Source organism: Carettochelys insculpta, chromosome 20, assembly GCF_033958435.1.
Source record: "Carettochelys insculpta isolate YL-2023 chromosome 20, ASM3395843v1, whole genome shotgun sequence".
NCBI lineage: Eukaryota > Metazoa > Chordata > Testudines > Carettochelyidae > Carettochelys > Carettochelys insculpta.
The window spans coordinates 11,239,617-11,265,456 of NC_134156.1; the positions used below are offsets into that span (position 1 = coordinate 11,239,617).

The 25,840-nt window shown below is 47.1% G+C and overlaps 1 protein-coding gene across 3 annotated transcripts in view; it reads right to left on the reverse strand.

Annotated features, from left to right (window-relative positions):
• Nucleotides 1–25,840, reverse strand: part of SPAG9 (sperm associated antigen 9) — a 154,774-nt gene that overhangs the window by 22,504 nt on the left and 106,430 nt on the right. For all 3 annotated transcript variants that reach the window (XM_075014966.1, XM_075014965.1, XM_075014967.1), the window contains 7 exons: nt 20,893–21,088; nt 19,836–19,955; nt 18,632–18,712; nt 18,190–18,257; nt 2,666–2,814; nt 1,089–1,260; nt 3–116 (listed from right to left, as the gene is read on the reverse strand). In XM_075014966.1, the coding sequence (XP_074871067.1) occupies nt 3–116; nt 1,089–1,260; nt 2,666–2,814; nt 18,190–18,257; nt 18,632–18,712; nt 19,836–19,955; nt 20,893–21,088 (900 nt within the window). The remainder of the gene's footprint in view (nt 1–2; nt 117–1,088; nt 1,261–2,665; nt 2,815–18,189; nt 18,258–18,631; nt 18,713–19,835; nt 19,956–20,892; nt 21,089–25,840) is intronic.

Sequence of the window (25,840 nt, forward strand, 5' to 3'; positions counted from 1 at the left end):
ACTTTCTGTTAATGGAATGGAGATGATGACACCATTTCCTGTCCCCACCCACAGACGATTACAAGACACCATAAGAGCTGTGATTCTCACAAATGAGAACCCAAGTTTTCCAGTACCTTAAAAATAAAAAAAGAAGTGTTTCAATAAAAATTCTGCACACCAATAATCATTATCTGCACTACTAGAAATCACAGAGCATTTTATAACTTCCACATCCATGTCAGATAGGGGAATGTCCCCATTTTACCCAGAACTGAGGCATAATAGTTGTGTTCAAAGTCACACAATCCAGAAAGGGAACTCATGAAAGCCCATTTCCAGGCCTGTGCTCAAGTCTAATCTTAATTCTGTAGGGAATATAACATATTATACTGATGTTCATTTTACATTTTTTTTTTCTTGTTATGATTTTTTTCCATGCTGCTTTACATTTAAAGACTTCTTGGCTTACAAAGCAGAGGCAATGTCCCACCCGCAAAAAGGGATTAACTTGAAGACAAGCTCAAAGATCTGACATTTTTCCTGGCTAATTAAAAAAATACCATGTCTTGTAAAACATGGTCATACAGAAGTACATCTCAGACTAATTTTATTTAGTGCTATCTGGAAAAAAATGATAGCAAAATCAGAAAACATTCGATTTTCCAAGAAGCTAATTACCTGAGGTTTTTACCTCAGCATTCTCCGCTTGTAAACGAATGGTAAAATGTTCTAGGCAACCTTCAGCCTCCTCCCCTCCGTTCATAGGCTACGAAACTGAGGCCCAATTCCAGTTAAAAGTTGATGATAATTAGGGAAAAAATCTCATGGGTTTCACACACTTCTGTCAACTACCATTGTGTTTTCCTAAATATTTCTGAATTCCTAGTGGGACCATAATTCTTTACAGCCAGTGTCACACACAGTTTGACTTGTGACAGTAGAATGAGATATTGGGGAAGTTAAATTACATGCCACTATAGGCTTTTGCTGACTTGTTTTAAGTCTCCTCCTCGGTTGAGACAAGTTGTTTGACCGATGGTAGATAAAGAGATTTTAAGCAGCAAAAGGAATAAAAAAAGCATTAAATATTGCAGTCAGCAACTCACCTAGCATTTTGCTTACATAGGGTTCAATGTCCACATCTTGCAGATGCTGATATGTGTGTGCATGATAGAGTCGAAGTGTGGAATCCAAACGAATAGAGACCCACACCCCATCACCCACCCATGCCAGCTGTCTCACTTGACTCTCTTTCCTTGGATGTGCATCAAAGGATTTCTATGGAAGATGGTACTTTGAATTAGAGTAGTTATGAAAAAAAAACAAAATATCTTTCTTCTCAGCCTTACAAGTATTGGCAACTTTCCCCATAGACAGCTACTAACGTTGCCTTGAGTACCTACAGTCATTTGCTATTATGCCCTCCATTTATGAGCCTTGATGCTCTACCAACTCTTCCACTATGACCTGTCTCCTCTTATTTACATGTTTTTGTGTTATCAGGACAGCAGATACATTTTGAGGCATTTTCCTAAAAATTATTTGGCTCTTTCCACTGCTATACTGTTCCCTTAAGCATAATTAAATATAACAATCCTAGATCTACAAGACACACACCAACCCTCAACCCTAAATATTTAGAGGAGGCTGCATCTATTCTTCACTTCCTTTTTCCACATATTGCCTAAGATCGCAAGATGTTCTGAGCAAGGATCTTGATGACGATTTCCAAGAATGACTAGTGACTTTTGACACCCAACTTGACACTTTAAAGAACCCTGGTTTTCCAGAGGTGCTGAGCACACAGCCTAAGAATTAAACCCCTTTAACATCTTCCAACTTAGCCAGTCAAAAACTGGAGCACCTAAAGCCTCTAATTGCTTTTCAAAATGTTGGCTATTGCCTTTATATGAAACATGGTACATACACATAGGGCACTACAGAAACAACAGCTTAGACCTGTAAACTGAATGCTTGGATGGCCACCCAGGAGAGATTCAAATGCTGCTCTGCTCATCAGCAGAGCACCCTCAGCCAGAAGCATGTGTTTCTACTGGTGATGTAGAGCCACACATGCCTTGCTGAACATAAAATTTTTTCAGCACACAAATGGAAAAGCTAGAGGGAACACTGCTATAGGTAAATTTCAAGCTTGCTTGAACTGGATGAAAAATGCCCTCCTAAAGTTACATTTTGAAAAAACAAAGTTAAAAAAATCCATCTCCTAGAAATAAAAGTATGAAAGGTCAAATCCTAAAGAGGCTCTTGATGGACGGGAAAAGCCCATAAAAATGCAGCATGTGTAAGCTCCCTATTTAAGCACTGCAGAAGCCGATTGGCTACCCAGTTTTATTTCACAGGATCTGTTCAGAGATGGAATCTGTGCAACAAGATGCCACAAAAATAGATGCATTAATTCAATCTGTTTTATAGACGGAGGTGGGATATGTTTTACACTCAAATAAAACACGCTGTTTCATAAAAGCCATAACATGAAACATTATTCTTGAATTTTAGAAGATAGTTGACTGATTTCTCTCCAGAAAGATAAACTGATAATGATGGCCTGGTTCTGTACTGATGAACAGTCTCTTCTCTGGGTTGACAGATTGAATGGGGAGGGAAAAGAGGACAAAGACAATGGCAAAAATAATTATACTTCAAATATACTGTTTGAACTTGCCTCTATTTTCATGGCCTTTGGTTGAACAACATAGATTTTGTTCCTGTAGCCACACCAGACTTTATCATGTACAACAGTCATGCATCGGATGGAGTGATGCGGTCGGCCCAGGTCCAAGAGGTGATAGTTGGTCAAGTCCCACTGACCATCTTTAAAACAGGAATAATTCAGCGGTTAAGATCATTTGCAGAAGTTAATTTGCATGCATAATTGCTTTTAGAATGATATGTCTCAACGTTTAGAAAAGGAAATTACTCACCTTGTGCAGTAACCCCTGTTCCTTGAGGTGCATGTCCCTGTGGGTGCTTCACTGCTTGTGACGGGCAATCCGCAGACAAACAGTCTGGAGCTTTTCACAGCAGATGACAATTAGGCTGTATACGTGCGCTTCATGCCACTGACAGCTGATGCCTTGTGTGGAACCCTACCACAACCCCTTCAGTTCCTCACATTGCAAACAGCATGAGTGGAATATGCTCCGGGGGAGCTGATAAATGTTTATTTCAAAGAGAGTAGCAAAGTAGTATACAGGCTACTATCAACTTGGAAATGCACTGAATTAAAATCAGAGTGCCCTTGGAATGGTTTGCAAGGGACAAGAAGAGATGTGAAGTTTTACAGAACTATTGTGTTCTATCGATCTAAAAGGCTAGAGCCCAACAAATATCCAAGCTCTGCAGGGCAGCGTCTCCGTGGTATGTGTGAGGCTTCAGGTACAATGCAGGAAGGAGTACGGGCTCATTAATATAGGAGATTGCAAGTCTCAGCAAGGGTGACAGCAGTTCTGAGATATTGCATAGCAATTTGTTTAAGCTCCCTAGCTTTTTCTGTGGAACTGCCACTCTCAGCTCTTTTCTTTATTTTTATTTTGAAGACTAGGCTGACTAGACCCCAAGGATTTGTTAGTATCTTTATTATCTTCAAAGAGGTGGGGTCAGGGGCGTTCTGATGGATATATTGGTTTATATATGTTTTTATTTTTTTTTGAACCATTCTGCCACGGTTCGTCTACCTAGGAAGGCATCCCCCCCCCGTGACAAAATATATGGCAGAAACAATCTAGCAGCCTAAGAGTCCGCTCCGTGCCACTTATGACACCGTGCTAGTCTTAAAGACACACACACTCTACCCCGGACCAGTCACAAATAACTCTAGAGTAAAGAAAAGTCCCACTAGAAGGATGAGGGGTAACAATCCTTCCCTTCCCTCGTCTCTGTCTCAAGAGACTGACTGAGGGGTGTCAAAACCCTATCCAATGTGGTCTGGAAGTGGTGGGGAGCCACTTCGGTTGGCTTAGGGCCGCTGACCCAGTAGACATTGAGGACAAAAGCTCCCTACCAGTTGGTGGGGTGAAACAGTCTCCCTGCCGCCATATGCGGGAACAGGATCTACATGCAATCAGCCAGACAACTGGACAAGAGTATTAAGATATAACAATACCCCAAAACATATGTATTCTCCCCCCAAAAGAGGGTTAAGACATTAAGTGTGCCTAAACAAAATTGTTCTCTCTCTAAAGAAGGGGAACCACCTGTTTGCGCACCCTAGCTCATAGAGTGCTCAACCCTGGGCAAGGTAAGCCACAAGGTCTGGGCGTAGTGCCAACAAGCACCTATGCCTGCTAGTACTGTGGGGGCAGAAATTGACAAAGCCACAAGTACAAGTCACTTACAAGTGTTTAGAATTTTAACCCTTACAGTGCTGTAATTAAGGCCTAACGATGTAATTAAAGCCAATTAGACTTCCAAAAATTCCTAGGGACCTGGGAATTCCACAAAAACTCCCGGTTGGCTCGCCAAACCTGATGACCCGGGTGAAAGGTAGCAAGATAGGTGGGTATATAAATTTGGGAAGGCTCGCCAATCTGACTTGAATTTGAAGATTATAGGTTTGCACCTCCCCCGAGTTAACGGTGAGATCTGAGGCAAAGCCTCAGGCCACAGCCAGAGGTGAGTTTTTGGGATTTCTAGTCACAACACAGACAACGATCTTAACAATATCTATACTTTATTTAATAGTATGATAATATATATATAGCACTGAGCTAAGATATTATAATAAAAATATAGCAATTAGTATTTAGATTATAATTAAAGATTTTATTTAACAATATTATTAAGCAATACCTATTGTTTTATTGATTAATCTTACGGTTTTATCCTATGTTTAGCAAATAGGATGTAATACTCACTGACTTTTTTTAAACTTTTTAGAAGCAGAGACCCTCCTGTCAAAAGGGAGTTATTGCAGTGGTTTAGAAAAGGAAAAAGTTAGCTAAAAATTTTAAGAAATAACAAGAATAGAATATAACAAGAAGAGAGAGAGAGAGAGGGAGGGAGAGTCGGGGTGATAGGCATCCCGTTGGCGTGGATCCGTCTGGTAGAGCCTCACACAAGACGCGTTGGGCATTCGTTAGGCACCCTTCTGTTTTTCCAAAGGATTGTTTTATATCCTATCCTTTCTTCCTCGTGTTGACTAAATTAGGGTCTGACAATCGAATCTTTAATACCTACGGAGACCCCCGTATGTATGATGACCTATTGTATTCATGCTGTTTTTTTTTAAACCAGAGTTTAAAAGGGAAATTTTTAATCTTAGCCCTTTTACCTGAATATATCAGATGACCTTTTATCTTTTTCCGTACGTGAGAGAGAAGGTTTGGGCATATTTTGTTATTTGAGAGGTGTTTTTAGATGGCCCAGACTGAAATGATGTACCATTACTGACCTGACCTTAAACCTACTTATAAAAAGATAATTTGCCCAAGCTTTTTCTCCTCATGCCCTACTTATTGGGCAGACCCCTTGCGTTTCTGCTGACAGGAAAGAAGGTAAGCATAGATTCTTTTAGGCCTCAATTAGCCAAACTATTATGGCTTCCTTATATTTAACCTAGTTCTAATACTATAAGCTAAACACAGGCAACAAGATGATCTTAGGCGCAAACAATGGGTATGGTCTTAGAGTAACTGTCTTTTGTGAATATAGTATGTGGCAGGTCCGCCATGAGTGCCCTTATCTCACTAATCCTCCTTGAAGAGATGATGGCCACCAAGAACGGCACCTTTATAGTAAGGAGCAGGAATGGGCAGCTGGTCATCGGTTCAAAAGGAGGACTCATGAGACAGTCCAGGACTAGATTTAGCTCCCAGGAAGGTGCCGGGTTCCTGCAAGGGAGATAAAAGTAGTGGAGGTCTTTGAAGAATCTTTGTGATTGGGACAAACAGATGCTCCATGGATGTACTCATGCAGTGCTGTGATCGCTGTTAAGTGAACCTTGATGGATGAGACGGATAGGCCCCCATTCTTTAGATGGTGTAGAAAATCTAAGATGAGATGGGAGGGGGGCATATGGTAGTTGATCTGTGACCGTTGGCACCAAAACGTGTACCATTTCCATTTGTGCAGATAGGTCTTTCAAGTGAATGGACTCCTGCTATGAAGGACAGTTCTCACTTGCTCTGAACACAGATTCAACACCCTGGAAACACAAAGAAGCCAGGTGTGAAAGTGTAGCATGTGGGGATGGGGGTGAAGTAGTTTTGCTCTAGTTGAGAGAAATGGTCACGTCGAGATGGCAATGAGAGAGGTGACTTGACTGACGTGCTGAAGGTATAGGAACCAGGTCTGTCTGGACCATCAGGGGGCTATTCAGATGACTTGAACCTTGTCCGATTCTATTTTCTGCAGGATCTTGGGGATTAGTGGGACTGGGGGAAATGAGTAGTGTAGAGGTTTGTTCCAGATAATTAGGAAGGCATTGCACATCAATTCCTCGCCCAGTCCTGTTTGAGAGCAAAAATCAGACACACTTGGAATGGTCCCTTGTTGCAAAAAGGTCTGTTGCTGGATAGGCCCACGTGTGGAAGATAGACTAACCATTGGGTGCAGTTCCCATTCATGGTGTGTAGCAAAACAGACTCAAACTACCTGCCATGACATTGTTGACTCCAGGTAGGTATGATGCCTTGAAGACAACCCCATGTTGGATACACCAGTTCCAGAGAGACTGGTGGCTTCTGCACAGAAGGATTGAGAACAAGCACTGCCCTGGCTGTTTATGTTGAACACAGTTGTCCATTAGGATCTGTACAGTGCAGCCCATAAAAGCAGGAGCAAAGTATCTACACCCAGATACTATCTCTCGAGTCACTACCTGAGTCTGTTACAGTTGTATGGTCTTTTGCTGGGGATGGTTGTAATAGTTGTCCCTACTCCTGTTACAAGGAGTGTGTCCTCCTCTGGCGTGGTGGTGTGTACATGCCAGGAGTGTGAAAGTGAGGTGTGAGATTGCTTGCTGCGAAGAGCTTTTGTTTGACAGGAAATCTTCCACTTGTTTGTAACCCTTTAGGCGCTGCTGCTCTATGTAGCTAGGAAGCTCTCGTCATCACCACAACAGTGGCCGTTGCTCTGGTGGCCATATCTGCAACTTCTACAGCTGCTAATAGAGCAGTGTGGGTGATGGTGTTTCCTCATGAATGATCGCTTTGAGAACTGGCCTCTTGGAGTCAGGTAGATGTTCCATGAGTTCAACCAGCTTAGAATAATTATCGAAATCACGGTTAGCTAATTGTGCAGAGTAGTGTGCTATTCTAAGTTGCAGCACAGCTGATGAATAAACCTTCTTGCCAAAGATGTCTAGCTTCTTGTAGTCCTTGTCATTGTTTGCAGATCTGATCTGGAGGGCTTTGGACCCTTGTTTCACTGCATCCACCACTGAGTTCATCTGAGAGTGGAAAAAGAAAAAGTTCAGGTCCTTAGGAGAGAGAAAGTACTTTTTAATCAGCTTTTTTTGGCAAATGGGTTGTACTGAGGCAGGTGTCTGCTGTCGTCATCAGATACCTCCATTGTTGCATCATCAATAGGGACAGCAATCTTCCCTTGAGAAGACGGGCAAATATTCTTTAAGAGGAGATGTTTCTCTTACTTCCTGAAGTTGAACCTCCTGGCTAGTGGCTACTCTTATAAAAGCTTCTTGGAACTGTTTTAGGTCAATGAAATTTGATGCTTCTGATGTGTCAGCCTCATTGAGGGGTGAAGATGAATTGTCCTTGGATGCCTGCCTTTCTTGTATAAAGAAAGGTTACTCACCGTAGTAACGGTGGTTCTTCGAGATGTGTCCCCGTGGGTGCTCCACATTAGGTGTCGGGCTCGCCCGGTGCCGCAGATTGGATCTTCCAAGCAGTTTCTGCCGGACCGCGCATGCGCCGGTGCGCGCCACTCCCCCGCGCGCTCCCGGCCACGTGCGCGATCCGGTCCCCGCCAGTTCCTTGACCAACCGCCTCGGATGCTCCTGCAAAACACTAAACAGAGATCCGGAGCGGGGAGGATGGGCAGGTAGTGGAGCACCCACGGGGACACATCTCGAAGAACCACCGTTACTATGGTGAGTAACCTCTCTTTCTTCTTCGGGTGTCCCCGTGGGTGCTCGACATTAGGTGACTACCCAGCAGTAACCCAAGATAGGAGGTGGGTAATCGGATTATGTGCAGCTTGTCCCCAAGAGGACCGCTGCCGAGAGACGGGTATCCCCTTGGAATACCCTGTGAAGGGCGTAATGTTTGGCGAAGGTGTCACAGGATGACCAGGTCGCCACTCTGCAAATGTCTTTTAGCGCAACGCCCTTGAAAAAAGGCTGTTGATGCTGCCACCGCCCTAGTGGAATGAGCCCTGGGCATGGCCAGTAAAGGAGTCTTTTTGAGTTTGTAGTACATTTTTATGCAAGATACGATGTGCTTCGAGATTCTCTGCAAAGAGAGACATTCTCCTTTTGATTTGGGAGCGATAGAGACTAGGAGTCTATCCGTTCTCCGGAAGGACTTGGTCCTGTCTATATAGAAAGCTAGCGCCTCCTCATGTCCAGGAGGTGTAGGCGTGCCTCTTTGTTAGAGTTATGAGGCTTTGGATAAAACGAGGGTAAACAATAGGTTCGTTAGTATGAAACTCAGAAAGAAACTTTAGGAACAAAGGCTGGATGCAGCCGTATGGTTACCGCCACCTTGGAAAAAACAGCGCAGGGTGGCGTTGCCATAACTGCCGCAAGCTCGCTCACCCTGCGAGCTGACGTGATTGCGAGAAGAAAGGTCGTCTTTATCATAAGGAGGCAGAGGGAAACCGTGGCCAAAGGCTCGAACGGTGGTCCCCTTTTCGCATTAAGCACCAGGTCCAAGTTCCACGAAGGTGGAAGCGGTTTCCGAGGGGGGTATAGGTTTACCAGCCCTTTGAGGAACCTGGTAACCATGGGATGGGCGAACACCGTGTGCCCTTCCTCTTCGTGTCTGAACGCCAAAATGGCGGCAAGGTGGACCTTTAACGAGGATAGTGAGAGTCCTCCTCTCTTGAGGTCCAGTAAATACTCTAATATCACAGCCATAGGCACCGAAAGGGGGGCTAGCTGTTTGGTAGAACACCATGCCGTAAAGCGAGTCCATTTCTGCTTGTAGGTCTTCCTGGTGGAAGTCCTCCTGCTACTGTCTAGGACTTGCTGCACTTCCTCCGTACATGTGCTCTCTAGGGAGCTGAGCCATGGATTAACCACGTTTGTAGTCGCAGGCCTTGGGGGTGCGGATGCACTATGGACCCCTGGGCTTGCGTAAGCAGATCCAGCGCCACCGGAAGGGGCATCGGTGGCCGGTCCGACATGCGCAGGAGTAGGGGGAACCATTGCTGTCGATCCCACGTTGGGACTATCGGGATCATTCAGGCTCCTTCCCTCCTGGCTTTCTGCAACACTTTGTGGATGAGCACTGTGGGAGGGAAAGCGTAAAGCAGGGGGCCCCTCCATGAGATCGCGAAGGCGTCCCTCAGGGACCCCCGTCCCAGTCCTGCCCTGGAGCAGAATCGTGGGCACTTCTTGTTGTGCTGAGTAGCAAACAGGTCTATCTGGGGAAAAACCCCATGCATGAAAAATCGGTTGCAGCAGATCGGGACGGATCTGCCACTTGTGCGTGAGTGCGAAACGCCTGCTCAGCTGGTCTGCCTTCACATTGTGAGCGCCTGGTAAGTATGAGGCTTTCAAGGTTATATTGTTGGCGATGCAGCAGTTCCACAACCGGACTGCTTCTGCACATAAGGCAGGGGACCGAGCTCCTCCTTGCCGATTTATATAAAACATGGTGGAGGTATTGTCTGTACTGATCCCGACTACTTTGCCTTTTATATGGTCTCGAAAGTGTCTGCAGGCGTTGAACACTGCTCTGAGCTCCAGTATATTTGTGTGCAGTGACTGCTCCGTGGAGGACCACAGCCCTTGCGTCACCTCTTTGCCCATGTGTGCTCCCCACCCTATGAGGGAGGCATCTGTAGTAAGAAAAACCAATATGTGTGGTTGGTGGAAGGGTACCCGTTAGCAGGTTCTCGGGGTTTACCCACCATTGCAGGGATTTGCACACCTCTGTTGTGGGCGACGCCACCCTGTGAACAGTGTGTGCTGCCGGTTTGTATACGCTCGCCAGCCAGTGCTGCATGCTGCGCATGTGTAACCTGGCGTTCTGTACTACGAACGTCGCTGCTGCCATGTGGCCCAGCAGCTGTAAGCACGTCAGAACCGGCACCGTAGGGCTGAAGGTGAAGACTTGCACGAGGGAGCCGACGGCCCGAAAGCGAGTCTCTGGTAGATACACCCTCGCTGTAATAGAATTTATGCGTGCCCCTACGAACTCTATGTCCTGTGTGGGGTCTATCTTTGATTTTGTCAGATTGATAACCAGGCCGAGCGAAGAGAACGTGCCTGCTGTGACGCATATCATGCGTAGTACCTCCTCCTTCAAGGCCCCTTTGAGTAGGCAGTCATCCGGATACTGGAATATAAATACCCCCTGTCTGTGCAGGTAGGCTGACACCACTGCCAAGGTCTTGGTGAAGACTCTGGGGGCTGAGGAGAGGCCAAACGGCAGGACCTTGTATTGAAAATGTTCTTTGCCTACCATGAAAAACCAGAGGAATCGTAGGTGAGCCGGATGAACAGTTATGTGAAAATACGCGTCTTATAAGTCGAGGGCTGCGAACCAATCTCCATCGTCTAGTGCCGTAAGGATGGAGGCGATTGTGATCATCCGAAAGCGTTGCTTGCGCAGGTACCGGTTGAGGCCTCGAAAATCTAAAATGGACCTCCCGCCTCCTGTCTTTTTCCCCGTGAGGAAGTACCTCGAGTAGAACCCTCTCCCTTGCAGTTGCTCCGGCACTCTTTCCACTGCCCCTATGAGCATGAGATGATCTACCTCCTGCTTGAGCCTCGCTACGTGGGAGGCCTCCTGGAGGTGGGGCCTGGGTGGAGGTCATGGCGGTGGGAGCGACTGGAAGGGGATGGCGTACCCCGTGGCTATGATCTCCAGCACCCATTTGTCTGTGGTGATCCTTTGCCACTGGTTATAGAATGGTCGGAGGCGATGGTGGAATAACCGCTTCGGATGACCTTGCGATGGTAGTGATGGTGCAGCCCTGGATCTGTGTGTCAAACTTGTGGCCTTTGGCCCTGCCCCGAGGACGCACGGCTCTGTTGGGAACGTCGCCTGGGAGTTCTGTACTGCTGGTGCTGTTGATGTTGCCCTTGCTCGTAACCCGTGTGGTACTGGGGACGCTGTTGCTGGTACTGGTACCGTCTTTGTTGAGGGTAGTACTTTTTCTTTCTGTTTGGAGGGGTATAAATCCCCAGGGTCCTAAGTGTGGCTCTTAAATCTTTACTGGAATGAAGGACCGAGTCAGTTAATTCAGCAAACAGCTTCTGCGAGTCGAAGGGAAGATCGACTATCTCTATCTGCAGGCCCTCGGTATACCCGGAGTCTGGAGCCAGGACTCCCTTCGCATCACCACTGCCGTAGCTGTGGAGCGTGCTGCTGTGTCCGCAACATCCAGGGCGATCTGAACTCCCGTCCTCAAGGCCGCGTAGCCTTCTTGCATGATGGCCTTGAGCACTGGTTTCTTGCCCTCTGGAAGCGAGTCCATGACGGAGGTTAACCTAATGTGGTTGTCGAAATTATGGTTCGCTAGATGAACTGCGTAATTTGCCATTAGCAACAGTAGAGTGGAGGAGAAGTAGACCTTTCTGCCCAACAGCTCTAGCTTTTTGGCATGTTTGTCTGTTCCCCCACATTGCGACGACTCCACCACCAAGGAATTTGGTTGTGGGTGGCTGAACAGGAACTCCGTGCCCTTTGTCGGCACGAAGTATTTTTTTCTTTTTTTTTTTTCCGCTCTCTTGTGGACAGGCGGAATAGTCGCAGGAGTCTGCCATATCATAGTGGCAGACTCCAAGATTGCGTCATCAAGCGGTATTGCTATTTTGGAGGAGGCCGGAGGTCTCAGATTTTTGAGGAGCTTATGGTGTTTCTCTTGCCCCTTTGCTGTCTGGATGCCTTGTGTGAAGGCCACCCTCGTAAAACAGCTCTTGGAACTGTTTGAGATCGTCCGGAGGATGGACGTCCCCCGGGGCCGTAGCCTCATCCGGGGAGGAGAGCGAGGAACCGCTGGGGTACGTCTCTCTGGACCCTTCCGGTTCCTGCTGGTGGTGGTACACCCTCTCACTAGAGGTTTGCGAGGGAAAATCTCGGGGTTCCATAACCAGTCCCCCCTGAGATGCTTGAGTCTCTGTCCCCGGTTGCAATTGCCCTCGGGGGTACGAGATCGTCTGTGGGGATCTTTCCCTAGTAGATTGCCGATGGTGTCTATGCCCCGCGTGGTAGGGGCGCCCATGGCAGTATAGGCACTGTTCTTGGGAAGGTGACCTAGACCATTCCCTTGGTGCATACCCTCTGCGTCTGGGGGAGGGAGATCGTCGAGACACTGGAGAGAGCGATTTTGCATAATAGTCCAGCGGTTCAAACCGCAGGAAGGGTGAAGGTGGTCCCAGCCAGGGTGAGGCTGGTTGCAAAAATGGAGAAGGGGGCTCTGGGTAGGCTAGGGGGGACCCCTGCCTTCTGGTTGGAGTCTGCAACATAAGCGGAGGGCTGTGAGAAAGCAACTCCACAGCCGTGTGCGGAGAGGGGCTGCAATGCCTCCTCTTGTGTGCAGCCTTCCCCCTCCCTTGAGGGGGTAACTCCGCCCCCTGACGTACAGGGGATCCCGGCCCCATCCGCACTGAGCTCGGCACGCTCGAAGGCGGTGCCGCACATGCCGTGTCCTCCGGTGCCTGCAGGCTGCGTGCCTGCGCGCTCTGCACCGCCGGTTCCCCGGGGGTCGGTGCCGCTGCCTGCGGTGCAGCCGGTACCGGCGCTTGTTTAGCTGCCGCCCTGCCTGCGGTGCGGGGCAGCTGGCTGATTATTGGAGGCTGAGCCGCTTCCACGTGGCTCTTCGTGCTACCGCCGATCAGCTGTTGCTGCGGCTGGGGGCTGCTCGCTCCTCCCATCCCGCTCGCTATTGTTGCCGGCAGGGATCGGGCTGGGGAGACTTTCCTCTGTTTTTGCGCTGATGGGGTGAGGGAGGCAGCTTTCCTTTTATGGACCCCGGAGGGTCCCTCCTGCTGCGGCCGCTCCGGCACGTCTGGCTGGAGGGCCTTGTCGAAAAGCAGCATTTTAAGCCGCATCTCCCTGTCTCTCCTTGCTCTGGCTGTTAATTTAGCACAGAAGGAGCATTTCTGTGCAACATGGGACTCCCCAAGGCACCTTATGCATAGACTGTGCCCATCAGACGCTGGCATCACCTCTTGGCAGGACTCACATTTTTTAAATCCTGAAGAGGACATTATTGGTGACTCTTTCAGTTGTTAAACGGGTACTTAGCACCTTCTCTGTGCTATTTTCCCCTTCTGATGGCCTGCTGCAGCAGGAGGGCTGATGGCCCTATGCTCCTGGCCTCCGGCACTTGTTACTGGGACTGGATTGAAGCTGTCCCGCTTGTAGTTTGTTTGTTGTTGTTTTTTTTTTTTTTTTTTGAAAAATAACAACCGGCTAACTTGCAGTAGCCTAAGTACCTGAAAAACTTTAAAGAAAAAACAGTTAAAGTCATTGAATACGCTACTTGGCCTTAGCCTAGTTCGGATTCTGTCTGCGGCCGACGGCGGTTAAGAGGAACTGGCGGGGACCCGATCGCGCACGTGGCCGGGAGCGCGCGGGGGAGTGGCGCGCACCGGCGCATGCGCGGTCCGGCAGAAACTGCTTGGAAGATCCGATCTGCGGCGCCGGGCGAGCCCGACACCTAATGTGGAGCACCCACAGGGACAGTCGAAGAAGAACACCCTATTCTTCCTCTTCTGAGATGACCAACGTCCGAAGGGTGTGGGCTGGAGATGCTGGGGGAGTCTCCCAGGCAAAACAGATGTGCTTCTGGAATGGCATCTGCAGAGCTCCTGATAGCTCCACAGTGTCCACTGGAGGGGTAACAGGAAGAGGAATATTGCCACTCCAGGTACCAATGAGGAAGCAGAGATCTTTCACAATAATGTTGAAACTGATGAGATGTAGGCAGAGATGAGTGATGTGAATAAAACACACTGGCTTCCTTGTATTCAGCAACTCCAACCATTTCTCTGTGTCAGTGGGTGTCCGGTGTTAGATAAGAATGAACCTGCCGAGTCAGCAAAGCATGGGGGAGCTCCCAATGGGGAAGGAGAGCGCTCATTTGCAAGCTGTTACCTAAAGCTGTTGATCTCCTCATCCTGCATTTGTGCACAGCTTTGATTAGGCCATGTTGAAGACTCTGCTGGAGGGGGCTTCCCTGAAGGCAGCTGAGGAGGAGGTGGTGCCAAAGACCTGTGCGCTGTTTGGGAGGCAGTTCCATGCTTCCTCTTGGCCCAGAATGCTGTGGGGCTGGTTTGTGCGGTGCTGTGGTCTGCCAGCATGGTCCCTCTGGTGCTGCTGATGAGTGTGCCAACCATGGTGCTTGATAAAGATTTTGCTGCTGGCTTTCCTGGTGCACGCAACACGTCCCTGATGGTCAAGTTGGGGAACAACTTCGTAGGCAGCAATCTGGCAGGTGAGACAGTTGCCCTATGCTGCTTCTGGGGCAATGGTGACACAGACCTGTGCTTTAGGCATCCCTGTTAGTTCAGGCTGCAGTGCCCTTTCAAATATGATCATGCAGAACTGCATTTCACAGTCCTTCCTGGCCCTGGTCATGAGGCTCCTATAGTAAATCACATTTTTTAGGCACAGGTGCTTCACCCAAACATCTTATGCAGGAATCATGCCCATCTGACACTGGCATGGGTTGCTTACGTTGTAAGCATTTTTAAAAATAAACTGAGGGCTGGGCATTGTTGGGTCTTGAGAAAGCTGAGGTGCCTCATTTTGTTTTCTTTAAATAAAAAAACAAAGTAAAGAGAGAACCTCCTGCAGAGGGAGCGAAACAGCAATGAGGGGAATTAAGCAGCCACTGTTGAGGAAGAAGCTTTCCCTTAAGTTGTATCAACTGGTCAATTAAGGGCAATGGCCCACAAGGGAAAGCAATTAAGTTGAAGAAAATGCCTGAGGCAAGACAGATGAGAACTCCATTTGTCACTGAAGGAGGTGGCTGAAGAGGAACTGAAGTGGGAGGGGTGAGAGCTGCCACAGGATTCACCAACTGTTAGCAGGACAACATGCATCCTGTGCTTGTGTAGCCCAATTGTCAACTGCTGCGAAAAGCTCCAACTGCAGCTCCAGGAACCACCTGTCACCAACACTGGCCACCCAGAGGACATCACCCGCAGAAGAAGTAGTGTTATTCATATTAATTTATGACAGACACATTTAAAAAGTCAAGTCAAATTGACATATACACTTTCCATGAAACTGAAACATTAAGTGTGGGACTGTTAGGCTGTGCCCACACTTGGCCAAAACTTCGAAATGGTCATGCTAATGGCCAAACTGAATACTCATACTGAGGTGATGAACTGAATACTCAACCCCTCATTAACATTCGCATGGTTCTGGGCATAGTGCTTTGAAAGTGCTGCTTTTGAACTTGTGTGGCTCGATGGGGGTCCTTCCGCGCATTTCAAAATCCCCTTATTCCTCTCAGCTGGAATTCAATTCTGCACCTCATTAGTATTCTTCGATCTGGCCATTAGCATGGCCATTTCGAAGTTTTGGCCAACTGTGGCCACAGCCCTAGTGTCTACAGAAATAAGGGCAATTTTTGTTCTTACAGAATGTGATTGTACACCGTGACTCAAAGTATGCCAAAGCATTTTAAAAGGCAGAAAGACACTGCTAAATGAATTCCCTGGATATGCATAAAAGAGGTACAATGAGCAACAACCTACGCTAAGCACTGACTATTAGCTTTCTGAGCATAGAAATGCAGGCCAGTTTAAAGAGGTTACTCCCTATGTTGTCTAAAGCATACTCTGACATCTTTAAATGCTATGTTCTACCTGTTGTCGTTTTAAAAATAGCGCATACGGGATCACTCACCATTAACTGGAGTTCTCCTCTAGGTTACTCTCCTCCAAAGATCATCATTCTCTGACATGTACTTGAGATCCTTCAAGGACCCTGTAGCCTTTGGAATTTTAGGTAACTAAAGTAACAGTACCAAGCCAGTTGAGCCTTTCCCTATATTTGCATCAGGACTACTTGCCTGCTTAATTCTGTTAAAAGTTGGTCACAAGGATCCAAAGTGCCACAAAGTAGAGAACAAATAAAGCGAGAAACCGGTGGTGATAATCCAACAGGAGAATTCCAATTACTGGTAAGTAACACCCCTTTCTTTCCTACATCAGACCTATCAATTCTGACTCAGAAGACTGAGGAACAGTGCCTGTCCAGGAACCAGAGGGCCGAGAAACAGTATTTTCACAAAAAGGTTAACCCATGATCAATTACTAATGCTCGCAAAGAGGCAGGGGTAATACAGTGCATCCTGTGGACATGACCAATGGGCAGAATAACCTAAAGTTTGTTCTGCTTTGATAATTAAATAGCTTGTGCAACCTAGCTTGTACATAGACTTCCCCAGATTTTCCATCTTCTGCCCAAGATATGAATGAGTTCTTGGAATAGCTAAACCAGGAGGACAGTGAATTGGTTTCTGTAGAGTTCAGAATAAGCCATCGCTTTCCCCAAATGATGTTAATTTTTAATGGAAAAAAATAACTGATGGAAGAAAACTTTTCTGGCCAATGTAATGCCCTAAAAATGGTATTCTGATCAAACAAAACCCTTCCAGTTTTCAAAGAGGCTGGAAGACTTCTCTGAAGTTGTGTGGCAGACAGAAATCAACATTCATGTTTTAAGGAAAAGAGTGGAGAACAAGAGAGAAAAACTGATCCCACTAAGAGCCTGCAACTAAAAACCAGACCTCTGATGAACAACTTAAGTTATGAAGTATTATGGTGATCACTGACAGCTTTGGATTTTGGATTTGAAAAAACTAGTGTCAATGCTAAACGTACAGAGGAAGATGCAAATTTGACGAAGTGAGACTGGATAATAACATGCCTTCGGAAATTCACAAGACAATGACAACTTCCAGTTAGAAGACTTGCCCAATTCCTTTGATTTCAAAAGGGAAATACGTTGGAGTATATTAACTCCCAAAGTGTTATTTTTAGTGCTTTTTATGGCACATCAATTCTCTGAACTGATGAATAGTTTCTACCATTTGAAACTAAAATTTCTTGCAGAACATGTTAGAATGGCACCCTCGCATGACTAAGGAATCAAGGCTATTTAATTGTACATCACAACCATAAAAAAGCCTGAACTTTCGAAATGACAAAAAACCCTGTCCTATATTTATGACTTGATATGTTAGCATTGGCAGAAGACAAAAGTAAGCAACAAACTCATTGCTCAGAGATGGACAGGAGAATGACAACAAAATATGGATTATTGATAAGCATCAGATGCAGCCATACACTGTGCAACCACTATCAATAGAAAAGCAGGTTTAATAAATACTGCTCTTGAAAGCATAGTGGGGACCTAAATACAGCAATGCCTGTGCTCATATAAGGATATTAAGCATTCTACAACAAACAAGCCTCATCACCACAAAACTCAACGAAGGCAAGAACAACCCAAACCTCATGTTAAAAGTTGTTTTCGAAAAAGAAGAACTTGAAGGAGAGACAGGCGTGAGTGAAACGAACATGGCATTCAGATGACCCAGCTGACTGAAAAAATCTACCCTGAAGGAATGCACAACAATGAGGGTGATACAGGCTGAGGATCGACTGGCTTAAAGCACACACTTTACTTACTGTACCTATAATTCAAATTTCAAGTACTCCACAGTCCTGGAGGTAGCTCAAAATAAACTTCAGAGTGAGGATCCATGGTGGTGACTCCAAATAGGAGAACTGCTTGGCTATCTACTAGAAAGAAAGGGAGAAGAGCAGGGGAATTCCTAATTACTGTTGAAAGTTTGTCGGGACATATCTAATGGTATATTTCATCAACCAATGTGCTAGCAAATTAGTTTCACAAGAAACACGAAACATTAGACTAGAAATGCTCATTGTAATAATGCTCTCAGCAAGACAGATATGGCACATAAATTTTCAAAGTAAAATATTTACTACTGACATTTTATTTTCTTGGTTTGTCATGAAGCACCTCTGTACAATCACTGATTCTGTTTAAGATTGCTCAGCAGAATGCTTACCAACTCCTCTGTGAAATATTGCTAATGTTCCATCAGCTAGTGCAACTAACACTATTCCTTTTACGTGTCTGGAAAAAGAAGGCAGAAGCATATCATTAGTGCCAAATTCAAAATTATCAAGGTAAAATAATCTAAATGGGACATGAATGTACTGTAAATATAATTTCCTTTTTATAAAAGAGTCCCCAAAACCAGCCTCAAACCTGGAAATAATCTTGATATTGCAGTACCAATAAAATCCCTTTTATTTTCCCTGCTACCCACAAAGCTGACTTAACCCTTCTCTCCATCATCTTCACCAGAAGAAAGAAATTCAGTTTAACTAGCATCTCAAAGAAATCACATTGGAAAGCTATATAAACTATATTGTCGTCATTCTACATATAATAAAAGTTCACTTTAAATTAGTAAAATTTACAAAACATTATTTCAGGCAACTTACACGATACTGAGAATAGAATCTTTAAGTTTAATGGCATGAACACATTTCCTCCACTGGGCCACTGAAGAATGAACATACAAGCTGCAAGGATATAATTGGGATGAATAAAACATGAATATTTCAAGACCATATTAATGCCTCACAGACAATGTAAGAATTTCTAATTAATTTCCACCGGGGGAAAGCTTTAGTTGGTGGGGGAGACAAAATTCTCTCGCACTGGTAACTGCAACATTTCTACAGCTAATCCACTGGCTGCCCAAAATATTAGTGACCATCTATTCGCAGAGCCTGTACTTGGGATAGTAAATGTTCCTAATGATATTCAGCATTACAGAATCTTCAAATAGTACCAAATTTCTTTCAATAGAGAAAAGGCAATTTCTACAGATGTCAGAGATAATTTTTCAATACAAAATTAAAGATGATATATATGTTAAATGCCCACACTACACAGTATAGTATACAGTACTAAAGACTGATGTAGTTCCTATGTTCTATAATGCCAGGTCACAGTAAGGGACACAAAGGTACTACAGGTTAAAACTCCCAAATCCGGCATTTTCTCATCCAGCAATATCCATCATGTGCACGACCATGTATCTTGCAGGACCAGAGAGCCCTGGGTCTGGGAGGAGGAGAGGCCAGCTAGACAAGCAGCAGAAACCCAAGGCAAGGCAGTCACAGCTAATCTGGCAGCAAGGAAGGGGGGCAGCAGGAGGGAACAGTGGCCCAGGCTAGTAAGCTGGCAGCCCAAGCAGGGAAGCAGCAGCTCATTGCAGGGGCCAGGCAGGAAGCCACAGCTGGCCCCTGCCCAGGGACTTGTGACAGCTCACCCCCAGGGCAAGACGGAAAGCTGCAGTTCAGGGAAGCCACAGATGGGGCTGCACAGAAAACTGCAGCTGGGGAGCCTGTAGGTGTGGGGGGTGGTGGGGGAGGTGGGGTTGGGTCAGGAAACCATGGGTGGGGGGCCCAGGAGCAGATGCTGAGGCCAGGAGGGGCAGCAGAACTGACCACCTGGGGTCCAGGACCACTCATGTCCTCAGGGTGACAGGTGGTACTGCAACTTTGGTTCAGTGGGTACCTCACACTTCATCTTACCTTTTGAGTTTCCAAGAGGCTATTTAAACCTTGCTGAAAACAGATTTTAAAAATATGATTCATCTTTTTAATTTAGTAGTTTTTATGATTGGCATTTTCTTACCATCCATTCTGTGCTCCAAGCCACATCGTAGGTAAAAGGCTGCTCATTTTCTGTGCTTCTTCTCGCACTAGATCTTGTTCATTTGGCAACTCAACCACATCTTTACACAAGTCTGACTCACTACCGAGGAAAAGAAGGGTAAAAAGCTTTAAAAATAGTCTGAACAGATGCACAGATTACTCAGACTATAACCCAGATACCAAATTCAAAGATGTTAAATGTTTAACTATCCTGTGTACATTATCTAAAGCAGAGTTAAGAACATAAGTTGAACTGCTCCAGTCTGGCACACTCTGGTCCAGCAACATCTGTGGTACAGCATGATTTTAGTTGACCAGACCCAAGAAAAGTAGATATTCAGCTAAGTTTCTTGTGGTTCCCACAAATTTGTTTATAGCCAGCAGTCCTGGCTCTCAATGCTCTGTGCTCTTATTTAGCTCTAATTTACTCCTCTATGTCTTCTCACATCCCAGTAAGCAGCAGAAGTATTAGTAATGCTGCTAAAAAATATTGACTGTGGTTCAACACCAGTCAGCTCCTGAAGGTGCCAGACTAAAGAACTTTAAACTGTACCATTAAGTATACTTGTACACATGAAATTTACTCCCTTTGTAGAGTCAATTATTTCATGAGGATATTTACCTCTTATAAAGGACTGAGAAATTTCATTCAGCCCCATTATTCACCTCCCATGCATATACAATAAGGTTCTGTCTCTCAATGGACTGAATGAAAAGCACAGATTAATACATATTCTTGAAGGTATGTGTACAGAATGACATTGGAACTAGTTTTCAGTTTCACTTGAGGCCTTGTGGGAGAGAAAGCAGACCTAGACATTCTACATAAATATTGTGTAATGTTTAATGCGCGTGGGCACACACGCGCGCACACACACACACACACACACACACACACACACACACACACACACACTTCTTCACACTTATATGGTGCCTTCCAAATGAGGCCTTAAGTCACAAATGAACATTTGTCTCAATAGTACTCTGAAATGGTATATTTAATAATTTAGTACATTTTAGTATGGACCATGTACCTAGGCTGGTATCCTGGAGAACTCTCCGTTGTATTCTGTACCCCCAAAGGGTCTGTGAAGACATGCTCCGTATAGACTCCAGTTTGGGCTGGATCGGCTACATCTTCTCCTGACCCAGCAGTGACTTCTGTTGCCTCTGTGGCTTCTTCTGCCGTTGGAATGTTTTCATCTACCACATTACTTTCAACAGCAGTTTCTAACAAACAAATATTTCAGTTAAGATTAACCTGAACACCAATTACTATCAGTTCTTTGCCTTATACTTCCCTGTATGACAGACTATTCCTTTGGAGTCCACTTCACAAGCCACATTAAATGGGAAAGGATAAGGAATTGATAGCCATGAAAAAATAGCTTTTGACTGAACTAAAGCTCTTCCCAGGTTTCTTTCAACCCATCTCTGCTCTATTTCTCTGTCTGAGGCACTCAACACAATCCCTGCTGCCATAGCATCTGAACCTCTCAGACTTGTTGGTATATTTAGTCTGCCACCCCTATGAGGTAGGGAAAGAGAAGTTACTCACCTGTAGTAACGGTTCTTCGAGATGTGGAGCACCCACGGGGACACAATAGGTGTCAGGCTCGCCCGGCGCCGCAGATCGGAAGTCTTCCAGCAGTTTCTCCTGGATCGCGCATGCGCCGGCGTGCGCCGCCCCGCTGCGCGCCCCCAGCCGCATGCATGATCCGGTCCCCGCCAGTTCCTTGACCAGCCACCTCGGATGCTCCTGAAAAACACTAGACAGAGATCCGAAGCAGGGAGGATGGGCGGGTGGTGGAGCACCCACGGGGACACATCTCGAAGAACCATCGTTAATACAGGCGAGTAACTTCTCTTTCTTCTCAAGTGGTCCCCGTGGGTGCTCCACAATAGGTGACTACCCAGCAGTAACCCAAATAAGGAGGTGGGTAATCGGTTTATGTGCAGCTTGCCCCCGAGAGGACTGCTGTCGACAGACGGGTATCCTCTCAGAATACCCAAGGCAGGGCATAATGCTTGGCGAAGGTGTCATAGGATGATCAGGTCGCCGCTCTACAGATGTCTGTTAACACGATGCCCTTGAATAAGGCTGTTGACGCCGCCACCACCCTGGTGGAGTGAACCCTGGGCGGGGCCAGCAAAGGAGTCTTTCGAAGTTCGAAGCACATTGTTATACAGGGCACAATGTGCTTTGAGATTCTCCGGGAAGAGAGACCTTCTCCTTTTGACCCAGGAGCGAGAGAGACTAGAAGCCTGTCCGTTTTCCAGAAGGACTTAGTTCTGTCTGTGTAGAAGGCCAACACCCTCCTCACATTTAGGAGATGCAGGCATGCCTCCTTGCCGGAGCTGTGAGGCTTCGGGTAAAATGAGGGTAAAACTATTGGCTCGTTAAGATTGGACTCTGGAGAGACTTTTGGAACAAAGGCTGGGTGCAGCCTTAAGGTTACCGCCTCCTTTGAGAATACTGTGCAGTGCGGAGTTGCCATCACTGCCGCGAGCTCACTCACCCTGCTGGCTGACATAGTTGCAAGGAGGAAGGTTGTTTTTATTGTAAGAGACATATGGGAACTGTGGCTAATGGTTCAAAAGGTGGACCCGATAGCGTGCTGAGCACCAAGCCCAAATTCCACGATGGTGGAAGCGGTTTCCGAGGTGGGTACAGGTTTACCAGCCCCTTCAAGAACCTGGTAACGATAGGATGGGCGAATACCATGGCCCTTCCTCTGTATGCCAAAAAGGCTGATATAGCAGCGAGGTGGACCTTTAGCGAGGATAGAGAAAGCCCGCCTCTCTTGAGGTCCAGTAAGTATTCTAATATTACAGGTACAGGAACGTCAAGGGGAGCTCACTGCTTGGCGGAACACCAGGCTGTGAAACGAGTCCATTTGTGCTTGTAAGTCCTCCTGGTGGAGGTCCTTCGGCTACATTCCAGGACTACTTGTGCTCCCTCCGTACATGTGCTCTTTAAGGAGCTGAGCCATGGATTAGCCATGCTTGTAGGTACAGACCTTAAGGGTGCGGGTGCACTATGGACCCTTGAGCCCACGGGAGTAAGTCCGGCGCCACCGGTAGAGGGAGCGATGGGCGGTCCAACGTGCACAGAAGCAAGGGAAACCATTGCTGCCGATCCCAAGAGGGACTACGAGTATCGTGCGAGCTCTCCCCCTTCTGGCTTTGTACAAGACCTTGCGGATAAGCACTGCGGGGGAAACGCGTAAAGTAGGGAGGCCCTTCCGTGAAAAACATGAATGTGTCCCCCAGGGACCCCCACCCCACTCCTGCTCTGGAGCAGTGCTGGGGATATTTTTTTTTTTTGTACTGGGTGGCAAACAGATCGATCTGGGGAAACCCCCATGTACAAAAAATGCGCTGTAGCAGATCGGAGCGGATCTGCCATTCGTGCGTGATTGCGAAGCGCCTGCTCAGCTGGTCTGCATTCACGTTGTGCACGCCCGGCAAGTACGAGGCTTTCAACATTATGTTGTTGGCAATGCACCGATTCCACAATCGGAGTGCTTCCGCACATAGCGCACGGGATCGTGCTCCTCCTTATCGATTGATGTAGACCATAGTGGAGGTATTGTCAGTACTGAATCCCGACTACTTTGCTATGCAGGTAATCTCGAAACTGTTTGCAGGCGTTGAACACTGCTCTGAGCTCCAATATGGATATGTGCAGTGTCTGTTCAGCAGGGGACCATAGCCCTTGCATTACCTTGTCACCGATGTGCGCTCCCCATCCCATGTGGGAGGCATTGGTAGTAAGAAAAATAGAAATTTGTGGTTGGTGAAAAGGCACCCCCACTAGAAGATTCTCGGGGTTTTCCCACCACGCCAGGGATCTGCGCACCTCTGTTGCGGGCGACACCACCCTGTTGACAGTGTGGGATGCCGGTTTGTAAACGCTCGCCAGCCAATGCTACGGGCTTGACATGTGCAACCTGGCATTCTGTACCACAAACGTCACTGCCGCCATATGGCCCCGCAGCTGTAGGCACGGTAAGATCGGCACCGTGGGGCTGTATGTAATGACTTGCACCAGCGAACTGATTGCGCGGAAGTGGGCGTCGGGTAGGTACACCCTTGCTGTGATAAAGTTTATGCATACCCCTATGAACTCTATGTGTTGTGCGGGTTCGGACTTTGACTTTGCAAGGTTGATGACTAGGCCCAGCGAAGAAACGTGCCCGCTGTGATGCGTATCATGCGTGAGACCTCTGCCTTCGAGGTCCCTTTTAGTAGGCAGTCGCCCAGATATGGGAAAAATAAACAACCCCTGTCTGTGCAGGTAGGCTGACACCACTGCCAGGGTTTTGGTAAGACTCTGGGGGCCGAGGAGAGGCCAAACGGAAGAACCCTGTGCTGGAAACGCTCCTGGCCAACCGTGAAGCGGAGGAAGCGTCTGTGGGCCGGGTGGATTGTTATATCAAAGTAAACATCTCGTAAGTCAAGTGCTGCAACCCAGTTTCCATCGTCCAGTGCCATGAGTATCAAAGCAACTGTGATCATCCGAAACCGTTGCTTGCGCAAGTAACGGTTGAGGCCCCGAAGATCTAAGATGGGCCTCCGGTGTCCCGTTTTCTTCTCCAATAGGAAGTAGTGTGAATAAAAACCTTCCCCTGGAAGTATTCCGGCACTCTTTCCACTGCACTTGTGAACATAAGATGGGTCACCTTCTGCTTGAGCCTCACCTCGTGGCAGCGCCCCTGAGGTGAGACCTGGTGGGAGGCTTCGTCAGTGGAAGCGACTGGGAGGGGATCGCGTAACCATGGCTATGATCTCCAGCACCCATATGTCTGTGGTGATCTTTTGCCATTGGGAGTGGAACGGTCTGAGGCGATGATGTAACATGAGATGAGAGTGGCACTGAGCGAGGGTATTGATAGTGCAGCCCCCGACATACCCATCAAACTTGTTGCCTTTAAAGGCCTGACCCAAGGGTGTACGGCTTTGTTGAGAACATCGCCTAGGGGTTCTGTACTGTTGCCGCTATTGATAGCGCCCGTGGCTGTAGCCCCGTTGATATTGAGCACGCTGTGGTTGTAAGCGTAGCGTCTTTGCTGAGGATAAAATTTTTCCCTCCTGTATGGGGGAGTATAAATGTCCGAGCTTCTAAGTGTAGCTCTCGAGTCCTTACTGGAGTGAGGGACCGAGTCGGTTGAGTCTGCAAAACAGCTTTTGTGTATCAAAGGGAAGGTCCACGATCTTCGCCTGTAGGTCCCTCGAGATACCCGACGTCTAGGGCCAGGATTCTCTATGCATGACCACTGCTGTAGCCGTTGAGCGTGCCGCCGTGTTCGCCGCATCCAGGGCAATCTGGACTCCCGTCTGCGATGCTGCGTAGCCCTCTTGAACAATCGCCTTTAACACCGGCTTTTTGTCTTCCGGGAGTGAATCCATGAGGGGAGTAAGCCCAGAGTAATTATCAAAATTATGGTTTGCTAGGTGTGCCCATAATTTGCCACTCTCAATAGCAGGATAGGAGAGGAATATACCTTCCTGCCCAACAGCTCTAACTTCTTATCTTTGTCTGACCCCCCGAGTTGTACTGAGAAGCCTTTGACCTCTGCTGGGACGACCCGACCACCAAAGAATTTGGTTGTGGGTGACTGAAGAGGAACTTCATGCACTCTGCCGGGACGAAGTATTTCTTATCCGCTCTCCCATTCGTAGGCGGAACAGAGGCCGGAGTCTGCCATATAGTAATGGCTGACTCCAGAATGGCTTCGTCCAGCGGAATAGCAATTTTGGATGAAGCCGGGGGTCTCCGATTTTTCAGGAGTTTGTGATGTTTCTCCTGAACCTCTGCCGTTTAAATGTCATGTGTGAAAGCCACCCTTTAAAACAGCTCCTGAAACCGTTTAAAGTCATCCCGGGGAGGGACATCCCGGGGGCCATGGCCTCGTCTGGGGAGGATGAGGAGGAACCCCTAAGGTAAACCTCCCTTGAACCCTCAGGTTCCCGTGGGCG